Source organism: Alexandromys fortis, unplaced genomic scaffold (genome assembly GCF_014885135.2).
Source record: "Alexandromys fortis isolate MF-2015 unplaced genomic scaffold, M_Fortis_MF-2015_v1.1 scaffold_78, whole genome shotgun sequence".
Lineage (NCBI taxonomy): Eukaryota > Metazoa > Chordata > Mammalia > Rodentia > Cricetidae > Alexandromys > Alexandromys fortis.
The window spans coordinates 5216253-5238043 of record NW_026067977.1 but is presented as its reverse complement, the minus strand read 5'-3'; the positions used below and the strand labels follow the sequence as shown (position 1 = coordinate 5238043).

General features: G+C 38.4%; 1 protein-coding gene across 2 annotated transcripts in view; it reads left to right on the top strand.

Moving 5' to 3' along the window:
- Magi3 (membrane associated guanylate kinase, WW and PDZ domain containing 3) overlaps positions 1 to 21791 on the top strand; it is a 206975-nt gene that overhangs the window by 161906 nt on the left and 23278 nt on the right. For both annotated transcript variants that reach the window (XM_050157476.1, XM_050157477.1), the window contains exons 11-15: positions 834 to 865; positions 10525 to 10681; positions 13772 to 13863; positions 16276 to 16468; positions 19278 to 19457. In XM_050157476.1, the coding sequence (XP_050013433.1) occupies positions 834 to 865; positions 10525 to 10681; positions 13772 to 13863; positions 16276 to 16468; positions 19278 to 19457 (654 nt within the window). The remainder of the gene's footprint in view (positions 1 to 833; positions 866 to 10524; positions 10682 to 13771; positions 13864 to 16275; positions 16469 to 19277; positions 19458 to 21791) is intronic.

Sequence of the window (21791 nt, the reverse complement as noted above, 5' to 3'; positions counted from 1 at the left end):
TTTTTTTTTTTTTAACCCATTTTGGTATCTTTTCCAGGTTATATAGTACAGTATGCTCAGAGTCAGGGGGGGGGGAAACAAACCATCTTTATGATGGGGCTGAGAAATTGGATCAGTAGAGTTCAGTACCAGCATCTATATAACAAGCCAGACAATCTTTGCATGCCTGTCACCTTAGCTCAGAAGTGCATGGAGACTTCTAGCCTACCCAAGAAAATGTGAGCCCTAGGTTCAGGCAGAGACCTTGCTTCTGCCTCAGAGGAGTAGATGGAGTGTATAGAAGGAATACATAGAGGAGGAATCCAGTGCCCTCTTCTGGTCACCATGTGTGTACATTTCTAACTGTCCTATCTTTCACGTCATAAAGCAGACAATTGAAAAACTTTTGCAAACATCCATTTAATTTGTTTCAGAGGATCCAGGTAAAAAGTAGCCAAATATTAAAACAGATAACCAGCTAGTATACACAAACACACACACACACACACATACACACACAAATGCAAATAGATCTTTAAAAGAAATATCTTTGTGAATACTTGAGAGGTTTTTTTTAAACAAATATAACAGAGACCAAGTTTTGATATTTGGTGAATTGATACCAGTTTTCTGCCTCTCTGCTCACTACTGTTTCTGTGATTTAAGGAACCTTAACTATCAGGAAGGTTAGAGTGTTGGAGATAATAGATGTTTAATGCCTGATGCATAGCTGATACTAGATAGAGTTTATTATTAGGCTACTGAAATTGAAATTTTATCATAGACATTATTAATGTTTATGGTCTAGGAGTGTTTCCTCTGTTTCTGAATTTTGGTTATTTTTTTAATTTTAGGTCCTCGTTCACCAACTAAAACCGCCAAAATGGTAAGTACTATGGTGATCCTCCAGTGCTTTCCCCACATGCTGAAAGAGGTGCTTCATTCCCCTCTGGAAGAGCAGCTTCTTGCTTTGAGAATAACTGTGAGAAGTCAAAGAGAGGCTTGCTGCCCTAGGCTTAGATCAGAAACTCCAAGGAGTTGGTAGAAAACTCCCTGTGAGAGGTATACTGTGTTGGTTAAGGCTGGCTGATAGAGAACACTGGAGGCCCAGATTACCAACAGTTCCACTCACAAGATTGTAAAGTTGGCCACTGAAGAGCTTGAGTAAACATCCTTTTAGGTTTTTTTTTTTTTCCAGATGAGCCAGGGAAGAAGAAGCTAAATGTTAGGACAGCTGGCAAACTATTGGTACATCTTGTTGGTGCCCAAGGAAAAAAATAGTAGCTGATTATATTTTCATGGAGACGGTAAATACCCAGATTTAAATGATCTCACATTTAAGACTAAGCAAAACTTTTGAGCTAAATCTTCTTATATCAAATGATAAGACTATTAGATTTGAAACTGTGTCTTATTTATTACTTATTTGAAGAACTGAGAAACCTATTTAAAGATCGATATGGAGAAAATAGACATTTAAAATGGTAGTGCCAAGTGCTATTATTGTGAAAGAAACTATACTAGGCATAACACACATTTGTGGGTATTTACGTGGGTATAAAGACAATTATATTTAAGATCTCAGCTTAGTTAATGGTTTGGCCAACTTGAAATAGAAAGATGGTTTCTATGAAAAGACATAGGTTTCTGTAGGAAAGACCACGTGGTATGAAATAGGTTGATTGCTTCCAACACACCAAGTCTGCAAAGTTGCTGTTGAATGGATCAAAGCATAGGAAGAAGGGGCGTCATTTAGAATCTATTTTTTTAATGGACTCTCTCTACCATTAATTCCAGTATGAACAGAAGTCTTGTCCAATTAGTTAAGAGTACACTGTATTTTTCTACATTTCTCCCCTTCCTATAGCAATCACTTTTAGCTCTATATCCATTTCATAATGGGTTCCCCTGCAACTATGCAGTGTTGATGGTGGAAGGCTCTGGTGACCTATGGTGATGCTAACATAATCCTAGAGGATGTAGGAGAGATAACTTTGATTTGTTGTTGTACCACAGAATTTCACAATTATTTGGGGATAAATTCACAGTAAAGATAGCAATCCACAGTCCTCTGGGTGCATTGGGAACTGGAACTGAATTTAGCAGCAAAGAGGCCTGTTCTCACGCTTTTCATCTACATTTATAGTTCATGAGACCATGCCCAAAGTGAACTAATTTCTTAAAGGCTATTGACTGAAGGAGTTCCCACAACACCTTCCTCTTGTTCTAAGCCTAATAAAAAACTATATACAATAAGGACAAATATCAATTATTTTCCAGGAAAAAGAAGAGGCAAAAATTACATAAAAATTAGAGTTGCAATCAGCATGAACAACATAAAAAAGAAATTATGCAAAATGTTTCAATAGTTATCCTAAAGAGTATAAGTCTTATATTAAAAATGGCTTGGCTAAGTCATGAGAGGAAAGTAACTATGACTATCTAATCTTCAACCCCATCAAAAACCTGAGAAGGGAAATAATATTACCTGAGTAAACAGGAAATGCAATCAGGCAACTTTCAAAAGTTTCGAGAAATGACACAGGCAACTGGCTACCTGGACAACCACCCAAAGTCTCATTTGCAATGTTGAGGCAACTAACTTTCCCTAAGGCCTAGAATATCTGCAGACCATCTTCAGAGGAAGGAAAATTTGAAAAACCGTCTTACCCTGTCTTGGCAAGGTTTGGCAGTCTTCTTGCTTGTATCCTGCTTGTGTAGTTTGGACACCATGCATTTTGTGAGTAGTCAAGTCCAGTTTTGCCAAGAAGAAAAAAAGTTCCGAGTGGCCTAACATGTCTTCAGTGCCTAACATTCTCTCGGAAATAGGTCAGTGCTGCCAAGAACAATTGTGTCTCACATCAACAGAATCCTAAGTTACTTAAATACCATATTCTACAGTTTTTTGAAGTGTTTGAAGATTATCTATTTATGCAGAATACAATCTCTGTACATCTAAAGAACCTGACTAGTCTAACTATATGTATGACAAACATGAATGACTATTGACCTATAATTTTTAATACCTTTATACCTTAAAACTAAGGCTTCGTATTAACAAATTAAATAATCTTTAAAGAAATGTGTAGCAAATGAGGACAATAACTTCAAAATGTAAACTCTGTGTGTGTGTGTGTATCTTAATCAGAGGTAGAAATATACAGTGCAATATGATAAATATATCCTAAATTGCATCAATATATTAAGCAGAGGTAGAAACATGTATACATACAATAAGACAAAATAACTTTGCATAGGTGTACCAATATTGTAAACAGAAATAGAAGCATGTTCAATATAACAAATATAATTTGAATTTATATCAATATGCAAGAATTTATATCAATGTAAATTTCCATAAGTAATAGCTCACATTATCCCATCTTATCTATTTTCCTTTTTTTTTTTCAAAAGAGATCCCTGAGCCTACTTCATTTCCACCCCTAGCTCTATACCACTTAAAGCAAACCCCTAGTAGATGTCCCTAACCCTGATGACAAACTTTGTTGGGAGAGGGGGTGTTGTCTTCTGTAATTACTTACCCCTGTTATGGGGGCGATGTTATTTCTATGAGATTCTATAAAAACTAAAATGATGGTTAAGTTTCAAGATTACAGTCCACTATAATTGCAGATAGTCTCTGAGTAGATAGGGTTTTTCTGAAATTCTTATTTTAAGTTCTGGGCAGAATGTTGTAAGAAGGTGCACCATGTCAGCTAGCCAACTTGGAATCACCTTGAGTAGTTTGTAATCCAAAACTGATTTTAGTGCTGCTATCCGCATAATGGCATCATATCAACCAGGTGGAATCGTTGTTGTGGGGCCCCTTATTCTTCCTGAGACTTCAAAGATTGCTGCAGGAAAATTTATTGTTCATTGTGGAAAACTTAAAAGTTATTCATATAGACATAATATTCAACTAAATGTACCATAGAGATAAAAATAGCTACGGGAAGAAGTGAAAGCAGAATTTTAATAGTAGTATTCCCTAGATTTTATCTTCCTTCTATTCTACACCTGTCTATGTATATACCCCTGATATAGACAGAAACTTTGAATTGGATTTAGAGAAGGATAACCATTGTGCAACTCCAAAGCCAGCTTTTATTTTTAATAAATGACGACTAATATTATATGTTTGTCAATAAGATCTTACCCTGCAGAGGATATTGGTATCATCAGTCAGATTTCTCTTTATGATTCTTTTTTGATAGCTATCTTTTCTTCTTTAAGCATCTAGATGTCCATGTTCTCTTGTGTTCTCTTGACTTTTCAAAAATGGGTATTTTCCTGTAAAGACAAGAACAGAACCATGCCCCAACCCTAATGAGGTTTCCTTACAACCTGTGGATTGTCATCTATGTGGATAAGCTGTCATTTCTCTTTTATCAAGAGGTTTCTTCATTTCAAACCAAATCTTGATTAATTTTGATTGTATCCATAGCTTTTCTCCTGTGAAAAGAAGAGCCAAAACCCTTTCTCAACAAAGCACATCTTCTGCTTTCCATTCTGAGGTCAATACATCCTTGATACACACCCGCTGATTTAATTCAGAAGTTTTTCTATTATCAGTGTCTTTCTGCTGCCTATATTTCTTTCTCATTAGCATTAAGAAAATTCAAGGTTAATAAAGCATTTGCAGTCTATTTCTGGGTGTATTTTTCATCTGTTTTAGTTTGTTTAACATATCCTTTATAATTTAATTTGATCTTTCTATAACTGCCTGTCCTATAGGAATTGATCTTCTGCCTCCTAAAGAGACCAACTCAGATTCTAAGATTCTGGAGTATTAATAATTAACGTCTGTACCCATGTCCAATAATCCTTCAATTATAATTACACAGCTGAGAAGCTTTGGTCTTTGGTCATTTATAGAAGTCTGCCAAAATATACTCTTCCTATTTTCTACTTGAATTTTTGATTCATCCTCCATGTTTATTCTGTCATTTAGAGCAGCATGGTTTTTTACAACAGGCACTGGGTTTTCTAATTTTCCTGGATAGGCATGTCTTCCACAGTGACTCCCCTTAGGAATTTCCTGATGGTAATGGATTGCCTTGTTTGTCTCTTCTTAATCTACATTTATTGGTCCAGTGTCGACCTTTGCTCTACTACATAATCCTGAAGTTTGAGACCTTCTATTTTTGTTCTTACTGGAAGAAACATTATTTGTAGGAATGCTTTGTCTACAAGATGTCCTGTTCTACCACAAGTAAAACATTTTGTATTTTGATGTCTCTTCATACCTTTAAAAATTGCTTCTCCTACCCAAGCCTCACTATTATTGTGAAATGGTTCTACATTGGATGTGTTCAGGATCCATTCATCCACTGGTGTTGATCTGACCTTTAAAGTCCCAAGTATCTTTTTGCATTCTAAGTTGGCATTTTCAAAAGCCAGAGATTCAGTGAGTACTCATCTAACTTCTGGATCTGTTACCCCTATTTGTACAGCTTTAGTGAATCTTTGTAAAAAGTCATTAAAGGGTTCTGTTGGACCTTATATGACCTTAGTATATGATTCAATTCTTCTTTTTTATTCTTGAGTTCTATCTCAAGCGTTCAAGGCTACTGTATGGCATAGGGATGAGATGTGTTCATTGTAAATAGCTTGAATCTGTGGATCGGCATAATGGCCCTCACGAAGAATTTGATATTGGGAAGCCTCAAATCCTATTACTCTACCTTGATGTTCCAGGGCTTTAGCCTCTCTCTCTAGTAGCACTTCCACTATAACTGTGGCCATCTTCTAGCACCACACAGACTAATTGAAGCCAACCATGTGGAGTAACCCTGTGCTTAAAGCCCATGTCTTTACCAACTCTCTAACAAATGTTGAGTGCATGCCTTAAGATACAACTGCTTGCATATGATCTTTTAGATCTTTCATACATATGGGTTCCCATTTACATTCTGTATATCCATTTGGGTATTCAGTATTTGCTGGCTTTTCAGATATAATAACAGGATAAGTAGCTGAAACTCTTTGTTAAGTCATCTTTGACTCTTGAGAGATACTGACAGTGTTAAATCCTCTGCCTATACTTCCTCTCCTTGAGTATCAGTTCTGACAAGTTCCTCAACCGATTGAATTTTTTTTATCACTGTCTTTTGTAAAGCCTGAATCTCTTGACCTGTGAATATTTCTAATGTTTGCATCATATCAATTAATTTCTGGTTCTCATTCTGCACATGTGATTCCAGGGTTTTAAACTTTCTCATTAATGATAGCTTCTCATTTTTAGAGATTATATGGATGGCATGTAGATTGCCTTCCTGGAGGGATGTTCTATCTGCTATCCTATAACTTTTTAATAAATTTTTATTTTCAATTTCAACACTATGAATCCTTTCAGATAATTTCTCAGTACCATTTTGCAAGGTTTCATAACCCATTGACCATGGATTGAACTTTGTCTGTCAAATTAAGGTTATCATTTTCAATAGTATGCATCCTTTCACCTAACTTCTCATTACTAGTCTGTAAAGACTGCATCATTTCTAAAAGTTTCTCATTCTTGAGTCTGTTATATGTTCTTTTTTTTTCCTTTTTTATTTATTTATTTAAGATTTCTGCCTCCTCCCCGCCACCGCCTCCCATTTCCCTCCCCTGATCAAGTCCCCCTCCCTCATCAGCTCGAAGAGCAGTCAGGGTTTCTTGCCCTGTGGGAAGTCCAAGGACCACCCACCTCCATCCAGGTCTAGTAAGGTGAGCATCCAAACTGCCTAGGCTCCCCGAAAGCCAGTACGTGCAGTAGGATCAAAAACCCATTGCCATTGTTCTTGAGTTCTCAGTAGTCCTCATTGTCCACTATGTTCAGCCAGTCTATAAAACCATTTCTTTAAGGATATAATATGAAGAACAAAACTAGTAGCCTCCATGGCCACAAAAAATATATGTACCAAGTAGGTCCATGTAGCTCTTGCAGAAATCCATCCATAGTAGAAACAAAAAGGTTGTTAAATTCCTGGATGGTGATATTGTCTGCCATTATCTTGGTTGGCTTACAATTTTCAAATTTATTTATTAATCAAATTATCTTAACTCTTATAATTTTCAGAAAATTGTTGTAAGTTTTATAATCAAGATTGGCCAGCAGGTGTCACAGCTGCAGCAGTAAGGGAGGTCCTAGATCAGTACCTGAATTACCTGAAACTTAGAATTACTAACACATTTAGTTAATTACCTAAGAGCAGCACATCCACCTAAGGAGAAAGTTTGAGTTGGGCATAAGGTAAGGGATCCCAGATCTTGCAGGCAGTCACGAACCGTGAGGCTATTGGAACCTGGAACCGAATCCAGCAGCAACAATGGCCATGCATGCTTTTCATCTGCATTTATAGTACATAAAACAATGCCCAAATTGGGCTGGTATCTTAAATGCTATTGGCTGAAGAAGTTTCCACAACAGCTCTATCACCTTCCTGCTATCTCACTGCATCTACATCAGTGAGCAATACTGTTAGCCCTGCATACTAGGTGGTGTGGATCTTCTTCTCAACAAATTTTAGGATACAGAACTGATCTCAAACTCTTTTTTTAGTTATTTGTTGAATTTTTTATTTATAATTGTTAGAAGAAATCACTTTGTAGCCAGTGAGATAGATCTGTGATTAAAGGTTCTTGCTCTGCTAGCCTAACCACCCCAGTTAGTTCCAAGAACCTACAGGGAAGGAGAGAACTGACTTCTGAACGTTCTCCTCTGACCTCTATCTGTACACCCTCACACACATCTGTACACCCTCATATGGTAATGAGAAGGTTCCATTAGGTGCTGAGAAGAAGGAATATTCTTTTATGTTTGCATGGAATGTCTATAGATGTCTGTTAGGTCCATTTGATTCATAACATCTGTCCATTTGATTCATAACATCCCTTATTTGTCTGTTAAGTTTCTGTCTGGCAGACCTGTCCAGTGTTGAGAATGGGGTGTTGCAGTCTCTCACTATTAGTGTGATTTAAACTTTAGAAGTGTTTCTTTTACATATGAGGGTGCCCTTGTTTGGGTGGCATAGATGTTCAGTATTGAGATTTCCTCTTGATGGATTTTTTTTCCTATGACTAATATAAAATGCCTTTCTTTGTCTCTTTTGATTGATTTCAGTTTGAAGTCTAATTAGTTAGATATTAGGATTGCTACACCAACTTGTTTCTAAGGTCCATTTGTTTGGAAAAAAATTTTCCTAACCCTTTACTCTGAGGCAATGCCTGCTTTTGAGGTTGAGGTGTATTTCTTGTATACAGCAGAAGGATGGATTCTGTTTTCATATCCACTCTGTTAACCTGTATCTTTTTGTAGGTGAGTTAAGTCCATTTATATTAAGAGATATTAATGACCAATGATTGCTAGCTCCTGGTATTTTAGGTTTTAGTGGTGGTGATGATGTTATTGTGTATGTTTTTCCCTTTTTTGGGATTTGCTGCTGTGAAATCATCTATTATCTCTGTGTGAATGTGGTTGGAGTTTTCCTTCTAGTACATTGTGTAGTGCTGGGTTGGTTGCCAGGTATTGGTTTAATCTGGTTCTGTCATGGATTATCTTGTTTATCTGTCTATGATGATTGAAAGTTTTGCTGGGTATAGTAGTCTGGAATGGCATCCGTGGTCTCTTAATGTCTGCATAACACTTGACCTTCAGGCTTTTGTTGTTTCCATTGAGAAGTCAGGTGTAATTCTGATAGGTCTGCCTTTAAATGTTACTTGGCATTTTACCTTTGCAGGTCTAATATTCTTTCTTTAATCTGTATGTTTAGTGTTTTTATTATTGTGTAACAAGGGAACTTTTTTTTTGATCCAGTCTGGTTTCTGTAAGCTTCTTGTACCTTCATAGGCATATCTTTCTTTAGATTCAGAAAGTTTTCTTCTATGATTTTTGTTGAATATATTTTCTGTCCTTTTGAGTTGGACTTTTCCTTCTATAACTATTATTGTTAGGTTTGGTCTCTTTATGGTGTCCCATATTTCCTGGATATATTCTGTTAAGCTTTTGTTAGTTTAATGTTTTCTTTGACCGATGAGTCTATTTCTCTTGTATCTTCCTTCAGTGCTTAAGATCCTCTCTTCCGCCAGGTGGTGCACGCCTTTAATCCCAGCACTCGGGAGGCAGAGGCAGGCGGATCTCTGTGAGTTCGAGTTCGAGACCAGACCAGCCTGGTCTACTGAGCTAGTTCCAGGACAGGCTCCAAAACCACAGAGAAACCCTGACTTGAAAAACAAAAACAAAAACAAAAAAAAGATCCTCTCTTCCATTTCTTGCATTCTGCTGTTTATGCTTGTATTTTTGGTTTCTGATCATTTTCTCATAATTTCCATTTCCAGAATTTCCTTGGTTTGTGTTTTCTTTATTGTCTCTATTCCAGTTTTTAAGTATTGAATCATTTCTTTCATCTGTTTGATTGCTTTTTCTTGGTTTTCTTTAAGGGATTTGTTGATTTCTTCCAATTTTTTGTTTGTCTTTCCCTCCATTTCTTTGAGTGAAATTTTCATTTCCTCTTTAAGGGCCTCAAACATTATTTTTTAGGTCATTTTCTTCTGTTTCATCTATATCTTGCTGTTGGAGGACCACTAGTTTTTGTTGGTGTCATATTGCTCTTTGTGGTGTTCATTGTGTTCTAATCTTGTTTATCCTTCTTTTCCTCTGATTGGTGTAGTTGGGGCTGTGTCTCTGGTGATCAGTCTTCCAGGTGCCAATCGATCCATGGCTCAAATGGTTGTTCCTCGTGGAGTAGTCAGGGTCATGATTCCAGTTACCCCAGAGGTTACTCGGTGTTCCCGGAGGCCACTGGTGCTTTCTGGGATACTCTGCAATCCCCAAGGTCATTTGGGCCTGCTAACATGGAGGTTGCTTGCTTGGGGCTGCTCCGGTAGAGGTTGTTGGCTCAGGCCTGCTCCAGTGGGGGTTGCTGGCTTGGACCTGCTCCAGTGGGTGGTCACTGACTGGGGTCTGCTCCTTAGGAGGTCCCTTACTTGTTCCAGTCCTGCAGAGGTCTCTGGTTTAGGCCTGCTCCCTAGGTGGTCACTCCCTTGTACCTGCTCCCACAAAGGTTGCTGGCTCAGACCTGCTTTGGTGGAATTTGCTAGCTCAGGCCTGTTTCTACAGATGTCCCTAGCTAGCACCTGCTCCCATGGAGGTCCCTGGCTTGGGCCTGGTCCTGCAGAGATCTCTGGCTCAGGCTTGCTCCCTCGGAGGTCTTTGACTCATGCCCAGTTCCACAAAGATCCTTGGCTCAGGCTTGCTCCCTCAGCAGTTGCTCCCTTGTTCCTGCTCCTGTGGAGGTCTTTCGATCAGGGAGGCAGAGGCAGGGAGCATGCATTCATAGTCTGTGAGCGAGAGCACATATAGTATATTTCAGGCCACTGGGGCTTAAGAGTGAGATAAATAACTCTTATATAAGTTAAATATGTTTTAACCCGTGAACTCATGGATACACAATCAGTCTTCTGGGACTTTTGCCATCTGTACAAAATGTCCAGTTTACAACACAGTTTTATGAAATAACCATCTTATTTTTAAAATTCTAAGTAAGGCCTTTTTTTTTATTTTAGAAAACTGATACAAAGGAAAATTCAGGAAGTTTGGAGGCCATAAATGAACCTATTCCCCAGCCTATGCCTTTTCCACCCAGCATTATCAGGTCAGGATCCCCGAAATTGGATCCTTCTGAGGTCTACCTGAAATCTAAGACTTTATATGAAGATAAACGTAAGTAATTGGGGGTATTTCAAGGAAGCATGCAACAAGATCAGTCTGAATTGTTTCAAAATGGTGCTCTGCTATTCTTCACAAGCACATTGAGAAACTATCCCTCATTCCCATTTTATGTCATGCTGAGCTTTCTTTCCACGTACATTCAGTATTCTTTCTGTTTTTCAAAATCATGAATTAATAAAGTACAAGCTGTTCACTTTGTACATGGACAACTTATACCATGTTAAACAAATTGCAGTAGTGAGAAAAATAGGAACCTGCACCCAGAAATGCTGTTAATCTAAATGGAGCAGAGAAGCACATGATGAAATAAGTCCATATGGTGAAGTGTAGCAGCACAGCGGAAGTGTGCTGGATGGAACCAGAGGCGAATGCGTCAGAGTTAGGACACATGGCCTCACAGTACAGTGATAGAAAGAGAAACTGGAGAAACTGGGATGCAGAGGAGGAAATACTCAATTCCTCAGCATGAAGGGTAGGAAATACCAAGTCAAGCTTACTAAGGGAAGCAATTGTAAGCCATCAAGGATGAGGCGATGTTAAGACAAACGGAGGAACACACTTGTGTGTTGTCTTCCTTAGCTTGTGTTCCTCAGGAAATGCAGTGTGGCTGTGATTGGCAAAGAAGCCAGAGGAAGAGAGGAGCACAGATTGTGAACAGCAGATGAGGAAGCTGGAACTGCGTGTGTAAAAGAGAACACAGAATATATGTTCTGTAGGGAAAATGGTGCTGGGTTTGTATGTTAGATCTTTCTGGCTAGAGGATGCAGGTCGATCAGAGTAGATTGGTATGAACTAGAAAGAGGAAACCACACGGACTTGTTAAAGGAGTCAATTGAGAGGAGAAGTATACAGTTTAAAAGCATCACCAGGGAGCCGGGCAGTGGTGGTGTATGCCTTTAATCCCAGCACTCAGGAGGTAGAGGCCAGCCTGGATTACAGAGCTAGTTTCAGGACAGCCAGGGCTATTATACAGAGAAACTTTGTCTCAAACAAACAAACAAACAAACAAACAAACAAAAAGGTATCTACAGGTAACCTTTAATCCCAGCACTCAGGAGGCAGAGGCAGGCAGATCTCTGTGAGGTTGAGGCCAGCCTGGTCTACAGAGTGAGTTCTAGGACAGCTAGAGCTACACAGAGAAACCCTGTCCCAAGAAACAAAAAGAAAACACAACAAAAGTCGCCTTTTATACTAATTTAATCACTAATGATAATTTTTTCTGATGTAAAATTTCAGTTTTATCTAGGTTTGATTTTTGAAAACTTAATTTGTTTTTAAGAAATAGATCTGTTATGTGTCTTGATCTTTTGGGGGTGGCCCTGGCAGCCGCACCAGTTCCTATCCCAGGTGCTGGAACTGGCTTTTTGGAGCCCATTCCCGATGGTGGGATACCTTGCTCAGCCTTGATATTGGGGCGGGTATTGGATTTGCCTCAAGATGATATCCCAGACTTCGTTGACTCCTCAAGGAAGGCCTTCCCCCTCTGAGGAGTGGATGGAAGATGGGAAGGAGAGGACTTGGGGGGGTGCGGCAGCAATGGAGGGAGGGGGAGCTAGGGTTGGCATGTAAAATGAAAATAAATTTTTTGAATAAAAAAATATAAAAAAAGAAATAGAACTGTATCTGCATTGTAAAAGGAATACATAAATGGAAATAGTATGTAACTGGCTTCATGCTCATAGAGCTAGTTGAACATCTTTTTCTTGATAGCTGTTGGCCATGTTCAGAAAAGTGAGAACCAGACCATGTATAAGCATAGCAAAGCAATAATTTAAATTAATACAGCAACGTGTAGTATCCATTTCATCAGGCTGTCTATTTGTAGTCTGATACATTCTTAACATGGGTAGAAATCCCTCAGAGTCATTGGGCCCCTATATAAAACCAGTGAGTTTGACTCATGATTTCTCTTTTTGTTTTTAGTTTTTTATTGCTGTGTGTATATGTGTGTGTGATGTGTGTATGAATACATACATGCCACAGACACATGTGGATGTGGAGGTCAGAGGACAGCTCTGTGGAGTTGGTATTCTTTCCACTTCTGCTTCTTCTCCATGCTTCACAGCAAGTGACCCACTAAGCCATCCTGCCAGCCCAGCTCATGTGCTTCCAAATGCTTTATTTGGTAGGGGCTTTTAATATTGTGCTGTTGTTGCTGCGGCAGTTGGAGCAAGGACCTTGCGCCTCACTCCCACTGAGCACATGTTCCACACTTAGCCACCACCTCTACCCTGAAGTTCCATGATGCTAGTGGGAAGTATTTATCAAAAGACATTGCTTCCAAAGAATTGCCAGGAAATTACCCTACACCATATTTCCCTTACTTTTAAGTGTAGTTTCCTGGCAGTTTCTGTATTTTTTTCTTTTTGATAAATGTATCTTATAAATAAAACTAATATTTTCCCAGAGACAGAGTCTTAGGCATGAAATGATTTTGTCTGATTTTATATTCTCATTAATGCTACCAGCTCCTTGGGGACAAGATTGTGGGGGTAAGCCTGGCACCTGGGGAGTCAAGCTGGGTTTAAATCTTAGCTCTGCCAGCCACTGGAAGACCTCTGGTGAGTTGTTCAGGCCCTTAGTTTACTGACCTAGAAAATGGGATTGCTAAGAGGTATTACATGCCTGTTTCTCTTCTTCTTTATACATTTAGGCTAAGTAAATAGTTCCCTAAGGAAATATTTTCCTTAGACAAAACTATTCCCTTAAGAGTAGAAATAAGGCATTTGGGGGCTCTCTTCTTCAAGGATTTAAAGAACCTTGCTCAAATGTTAACTTATTATTTGCACTATCAGCTGGGCAGTCTGAACTTAATATTATAATATTGGTTGGACAATGTTAGAAGTTAGTGTCAAAGAAATACTGAAAGGATAGGACTTTGATGTTTAACCTAATCGGTCTTGACCCAGTTTTGATTAGCATTTTAATTTCCTTAAATTCTCACATAAATTTTCATGCATCTGATAGGTCTGAGATTATAGTTTTTGACTGCTCTATAGTATTTTTCTGTTAAATATTGGGCTTTATTTTATTTTAATACAGTTAAAATAAATTATAGTTAAATATTCTTACTTTCCTTAGCACCAAACACCAAAGATCTGGATGTTTTTCTTCGGAAACAAGAATCGGGGTTTGGCTTCAGGGTGCTAGGAGGAGATGGACCTGACCAGTCTGTAAGTATAAACTTTGGGATGTTGGTGCCCCTAGTTTTGTTTGTTTGGTTTTTGTTTGGTTTTTGCTGTGGGTTTGGGGTTTTTGAGACATTGTCACACTATGTAGCCTGGCTGATCTAGAACTCCCTGTGTAGACCAAACTGGCCTCAGAGATCAACCTGCAGTTGCCACCCTTTGGGGATTAAAGGTATGACCAGTTTGCTGCTTTAGTCAATATCCTTAAGTGGGGATTTGGTAGAATATAAGTAAAGTACCACGATCAAAGCAACTGAGAAGGGAGAATTTACTTGACATGTCATTCTCAGGGGATAGTTTATAATAGCAGGAAAGCATGGGCCAGGGGCCCAGAGCTGGAAGCTGAGAGATCACATTTCCATCTACATGCAGGAAGCAGAGAACAAACTGGAAATGGGAAATGGATATAAAATCTCAAAACTTGCTCCAAAGGTTCCATAACTTTGCTGACGAATCCTCACTGAGGACCACATATTCAGGGAGCAATGCCTGTGGGGAGCATTGCTCATCAGACCACTGCAGTGGTATTTTTTATTTTGTTTCCTTTTCGCTCCTTAAGTTTGCTCATTTTTTCCCTGTAATGATTTTATTAATATGAACACTACATTTTATGTCTGTCGTGGTCTGTTAGGTTAACATGGTATGGCATAAGTTTAAAACCACATTAAAATCTGAGCATTTAGCTCTAAACATAACATCAATTAATTTACTTCTGTTCTTTGTAAATACACAAAGCTTATTTGGAACTAGAATTGTCAGTGGTAAACGTCCATGTGACTAGCAGGCATGAGGACCTGAGTTTGATTCCTAGTGCCAGAGAAAAAGCTTATTTGAACTATTCACCTCTGCCTTTGTTAGACAGAGTCTAAGGCATTTTCTTTCTCTCAGAACCCTCATGTAATCTAGTGTCTACTTCCCCACAGTAGCTGGTCTTCAGAATGCTCAGTAGAAAGCTCGCACCAGGCTCAATGCTTTGCCTGTTGTTTTGTCCTTAGCTCTACCATTAGAGACTTTCTAGAAGAAATAATGGTCATATTTATAAAGCATTTAAAGTCAGAATTTTGTTTATGTGGGTTAATTTAGAAAACACAGTAGGCTTTGGTTTTACATTTTGCCTTAGTGTTGAAAGGCAGCAGTAATATGATCTAGAGTTTGCATTTACATTTGTTATATATGATATAAAAGTTCTGCATTATAACTCTTGGAAATTTAGTCCTTTAAGTATGAAAGGCTTCTGTTTTTGAGTGAAACATATTTGTAGTGATGAGGCGAGCAGGCCGCGTCCTGCAGCCCAGCTAGCTTTACCCGAAATAATTACACAGAAACTGTATTCATTTAAAACATCGTGGCCCATTATCTCTAGCCTCTTCTTGACTAACTCTCACATCTTAATTAACCCATTTCTAATAAATCTGTGTATCACCACATGACTGTGGCTTATCGGCAAGATTCTAGCCTACGTCCATCTTGGGCAGGAGAGCCATGGCTTCTGCCTCACTGCCTTCTACCCAGCATCCTGTTCTGTCTACCCCTCCTACCTAATGTTCTGTCCTATCAAATGGCGAAGGCAGTTTCTTCATTTAACCAATGAAATCAACACAAAACAGAAGAGCCTCCTACATCACATATTTATAGCATATAAATGTTATAATTGATCTTATAGCTTACAGTGACAGTGTTCATTTGGATACGTGATGCTTATAGCCCATTGTGCACAGAGCAAATGTCAGATACTGTGCTTTGATAGCATATGTGTTTTTCATTGCCTTCTGTTTTGTTGATAGTCACAGTGTTCACTTAGTACATTAAAGGATTTATCCTCAGTAACTTGAGAGAAACTATTCTTTTCTAAATGTCAAATTTTAGTAGTCTATAAATAGCATAAAATTTTAGAATTCTAACTCCTGAAGAGCAAAATGAACTGGGTCTTTCTACAAGATGCAAATGACCCTCATCCTCCCTGCCTCCTCTGGCATTTTAGGAACAACAACTATTTCTTGGTTATATACCCTCAACTTGTATTGTATTGTTGGTCATTGTATGTTTGGGAGAATCATAAGAATGACCCTGGTTGCTGTGAACAATTGTAGAATAACTTTCTCTTTGGCATTTTTTTTTTTTTTAGATTACTTTTAGCGTTTTGTTAGATTGTAGTGGTGGAGAACTTGGAGGTGCTTTTTAAGTTCTTAAGCAACTTTGTATTTTCTTCCTTGTGCTCAACCCTGAGGATCTAGAGTTATATCTTACAGTGTGGGTATTTGAAGTACCACTTTGGAGGATATATAATTTCTAAAATACTACTTTTCTGAAATATGACTTTTCATTGATGAAGTCTTAAACTCTTTCAACTGATCTTACTGAATTGCATAGACCAACCTATGCTTTGCTGTCTTACAGATATATATTGGGGCCATTATTCCCCTAGGAGCAGCTGAAAAGGATGGTCGGCTTCGTGCTGCCGATGAATTGATGTGCATTGATGGGATTCCTGTTAAAGGAAAATCACACAAGCAAGTCTTGGATTTAATGACCACTGCTGCTCGGAATGGCCATGTGTTACTGACTGTCAGGAGAAAAATCTTCTGTGGAGGTGTGTAAAATTCTTTCAACACTGGAAAGTTAAGGATCCACTTGCTCTGTTTTATTAGGGTGTTTTACAATATTCAGCAGTGTATATGCTGACCTATTTGGTATCAGAACCCAAAATAGTTTTCCAAAGAAATAAGTTACTACATTATCATATTATCATTATCATATTATAATATATTAGCTGATTTTACCAATATATTATTGTAAATGGAAATATCAGTTTAAAGGTTATTTTTATAAATATATTGCTATTTCAGCATACCAAAATAGCCCCTACCAAAATATATCAAAAGGCTTGATCATGGTAAAGTCATAGATATTCACAGGAAGTTGGAGTGCTTCTCATTATAAAGTTTTGATCTAGGGCCAGGAAAGATAACTCAGTAAAGTTCTTGCCCTTAGAAGCTTGAAGACCTGAGTTTATTTGATCCCCATAGCCCCATAAAAAGCCAGGTAAGTTGGCATGTACTTAAAATAGCAGTCCTGTAAAAAGGCAAGCATGGCAGCATGATTTGTTATCTCATTACTGGGGAGGCAGAGGCAGGAAGATCCCCTGGGCCTGCTGGTGAGCCAGTGTGGCCTAATTGGTGAGCTCCAGGCCAGTAAGAGATCCTGGCATTTGAAGTTGTCCTCCAGCCTCCGTTTATACAAGTTACATGCATGTGCACGCACACATGCAGTAAAAAAATTTTCGTGTAATATAATTTAAAACCTATTGGTGCTCACTTTGTATCAGATGTATCAAAATTAGTTTATTTGGACCCCCGACTCTCTGATGTACTTAGTCATGTACAGTCACCCACGAAGAGCTTCACAGACAGTAAATAAGGGGCCTAGAATGAGTCTAAACCATGACAGTAGAATTTGAACAGCTCTTTTAGTTTCTTATCAATGCCTTTGTGAGCATTGAATATATATTTTTTTTGAGAGCAGGTTTACCCTAGCTGGCCTGGAACTCACTATATAAACCAGGCTAGCCTACACAGAGATCTGCCTGTCTCTGCCACAATGTCCAGCTGGATAGGGTTTTGTAAGTGAATCCTTCCCCAAAAGAACAGTTCAGTAGCACAAGAAATTAAGTCTAATGAAGAGATGGATTTTAATCCATTTACCACCTAGGAGTAGTATACAAGTAGGTATTGGTCAGTGTTAATTAACTTATTAAATTAACAGTATCATCTGATCTCTTTTTTGTGCTGCGGATTGAACCTAGTGCTGAAGACAAGTTAAGCTCGTGGTCTGAGCAGCAATACGACAGAAGGATGCTCTCTTTGTAAACAGCGTCACACTGGAGAGTCACATGGTGCTAGGGTCAGAGCATGTCTGTAGTTAGTGAGAACAGGGAAAGCCATGGTGTTTTATAGCAATTTTGTATTATTAGAGACTTGGCTAAAGAATTCCAATGGGAAAAGAACACCATCTCTGCTTTCTCAGTAATTACGGGGTGTTGGTATTTTATGCTGAGATTCTAAAATATACTCTTTAAATGTGTCTATATGCTCATGTCTGTAGGGGGAGGGGAGACATGTGCACAGAGAGTACAACCTTGATTATTCCTAAAGCATCCGTTTTTGTTTTTTTTTTTTGAGACAGGGTACTTCATTGGCCTGGAACTTTCTGTATAAACTAGGCAGGCAAGCCCCAAGGATTTGCCTGTCTCTGCCTCCCCAGTATGGCCCAAGCACTTTACCAACTCAGCAGCTAAAAAACATTTTTTTTGTTGTTGTTGTTTTGTTTTTTGAGACAGGGTTTCTCTGTAGCTTTGGAGCCTGTCCTGGCACTAGCTCTTGTAGACCAGGCTGGTCTTGAACTCACAGAGATCCACCTGCCTCTGCCTCCCGAGTGCTGGGATTAAAGGCGTGCACCACCACCGCCTGGCTAAAAAACATTCTTAACACCAAGCAAATTTAAAGCTAAAGAGGCTTTATAAATATGTTTTAAACAAATAGAATACATTCTTAGTGATGACTGACCCAATTAGCACACAAATAAATCTTTCCTTTTTTTTTTCCAAATCAATTAAAGCATCCATTTCACTCTCGAGTTCTTGTATATCCTCGAATAGCAGCAAAAGGACCAAGGGATAGTTGCCCTTGCTAGGGGATTCCATATGACTTCATACCCAGGAGAGTCTGCCGTTCACAGGCAAGCTTGTTATATACAGGGTGGCGTGATGAACTCAGCTGGTCCCATCAATCAGGAAACTTGGATTATAAAACTCCTATATAAGATGCGTCCTGTACAGGTAGCAGACAGTTTGGGGCAGCATTCTTGAAGCTTTCATTTCCACAGACATCTGTGAAGATCAGTCGCTGACTAAATTATATTACAGTTCATTTTAAAAGGAAGTTTACCGTGTCTCTTCTATCATCTGCTTTTGTTAAAACTTTATAATCTTCACAGAACTAAAGCAATTCCAATAATTCTGATTTTCTTAGCTTTTTATTTTTTACTTTATTTATTGTATGTATGTTGATGACAAGTACCTTTACCCACTGAGCTAACTGGCTGGCCCAACAATTCTTTTTAACTATCTAATCACATAGATGTTTTGAGGAACTTTCTCAAAAGTGACATAACATTAGGTCATATATATTGTATATTTTAAGTATTTAGGAAGTTAGATATATCCCTGCTGCCTATACCTGTACTTTGATTATGCCCAAGATTCCCAGGGAAGAGGGGCAACATGCTACATTTCTATTCTTTGTAGTAGTAGAAATGAAATTTTCTTTTAGTAGCTCAGCACTAAAATACTAATCTAGCACAAACTATTTTCCATATATTAAAACCAGTAATGTTTATTATAGACAAGCAATCTGAGGATGACAGCCCTCAAGCCTTCACACAGAACGGATCCCCCCACCTGAATCGGGCTGAGCTCCCAGCCAGACCTGCCCAGGAGGCCTATGATGTTATCTTACAGAGAAAAGAAAATGAAGGGTTTGGTTTTGTCATCCTCACCTCTAAAAGCAAGCCACCTCCAGGAGGTAAGGGCGACTGTATCCTCTTGTCTCTCCCTGAACATGCAGTTTCCCTGACTTTATGAAATGAGTTAAGACCTGTGTATAAATTTTCTTTGGGATATATCTTTTTAAGGTAGTAAATTTTAAGTGTGTGTGTGTGTGTGTGTGTGTGTGTGTGTGTGTGTCAGAGAGAAAGAGAGAGTCCTTAATTTCAAAATTAGGTAATATAAACCAAATCTTCCTGCTTTCAGACTCCTCAGGCATCTCAAATGTCATAAAATAAGTCTTGGTTTTCACCAAGGCTATACTAAGAAAATACGGAAATTGCCAGGGACCCAGTTTTATGACTTTAGAGAAGATATGACTTACATTTTTTTAAGTAATAATTTTTAAGTTTTGAGGGCATAGACTTTTCCAGATTAGAAATGGTAAAGTAGAAATGAATTAAAATCTGGGAATAGTTGAGGAAAAGAGTAAAACTGAGAAATGGAAAGTCTTGACCCAATTATGCCTTAGTTATTTTATGTTGCTTCATAATAATTTTATTCCAACTATAAAGCCTTCTTGTTGAATGAAAAGAAGCATTTTTGCCTTTCATACATATTTCATTGAAAGGTAAGATTTTGTTAGACCGTTTAAAATTCCTATTCTGAGTCATTGTCAAGAGCTTTCCATGTGAGGTGGATGAGTGTGCACATAAGGGAGCAGGGAAGCACAGTAGTGAGGACCAGGCTGTTAGGATTCAGCACGTTAGATGTTCACCTTGTCTTTGTGTTTCTAAAGCAGGGATCCTAACTATGATTATGAAATCCAGTTGCATCTCAGATGAGAACCAGCACTGACATTTCTGTGTTATGTTTATCTAATAATTATTTTTTTTCTAAGTCAGAACAATAAAATAGCCTAGACCACATAAGGATATCCTGTCATTTGCTAGTGGATTTGATTATATTTTGGGTATATGTTGAATAGGAGATCCTATTAAACTTAACAGTGACTAAGACCTTAATTTTTTAAAAAAAATAAAACATTTTCAGGAAACCAATTTGCAAAAATCTTGCTACAACGAATACATGCATGTGAAGGGAGAAGCTGCTGTGATATGAGTCAGGTCACTGCTCGCTGACACTAGTTCCATTTTCCAAAAGCAGTTGCTATGGTAACACTTGGAACTAGAACTGTCACTGATGCTGTGAAGATGATTATATGGCCTGTGTCAGAATATGAAAGAAGAGATGTTTTGGTGTTGTCTTATTGGAAATCAGACTCTTAAAAATGAGTAACTATTAAAGATAATCATATTAATCATTTTATCTAATCCCTGACATTCAAATTAATAAAAATAGTAAAAGATTTTTATAATTTGTGATAGTGCTGACAACTTTTATATTAAAAATGCTCTCTTCCTATCACTGCAAAAAATAATGAGAATCTAGTGTTCCCTGTAAAACAAAGCAATAATATAGGTAGATTCAGTAAGAAGTTGCATTACTTATGTGTTTAAACATTTTCAAGTTTATTTGTTTATTAACAATAGTCTTTGGGGTCCAGCCCAAGAAAGACATTCTTCAGGGTTCAGAATCAGACACTACAACAAGCAAAAAGGGCTTCTTTGTCTGGCTGTCTGAGGGCGAATGAAAAACTCCGTGTTTGTTCTTCCGAATCAGTCTCTTTATTGTTCTGCTTCTACTCTACTCTAATTCTCCTGTCCTACTTCTGACTCCTCCATGCTGCTTCTTCCCCTAGCCTAAAAACTTTCTTTTTCCCAGGAGCCTTGAGGCAATGAAGAAAATACAAAAGTTACCTTTCATTGGTCAAAAATCACATTCCTAGGATAAGGATTAGGAGTTGAGCCATTCTGATGGTAACACATGGATTTCAAGGTTTCAGGAGTAAAACTATAACCAGACTGGGGGTTGGGGGCACAGTCAAGCCAGGCGGTGGTGGCACACGCCTTTAATCCCAGCACGCGGGAGGCAGAGGCAGGCGGATCTCTGTGAGTTCGAGACCAGCCTGGTCTACAAGAGCTAGTTCCAGGACAGGAACCAAAAGCTACAGAGAAACCCTGTCTCAAAAATCAAAAAAAAAAAAAAAATTACACAGCCAAATAGAAAGTCATCTTCCACAGATTATATGTGCCCCTAAAATTGAGATGTAATCATGAGATTACATATACACACCACATGAGATTACACACTACAGGGCAGGTATTGCGGAGACACCAAGGTGCTTTAACAAAAGTGAGCAACGGTTTCCAGAGTCAGTGGTCCTGCAGACCTTGTCTGGACAGGATGAACCTCCGTCACATAACACTCCTCTGGTGGGCTGACATCGGAACACGAGTTGTCACCTGCTGCG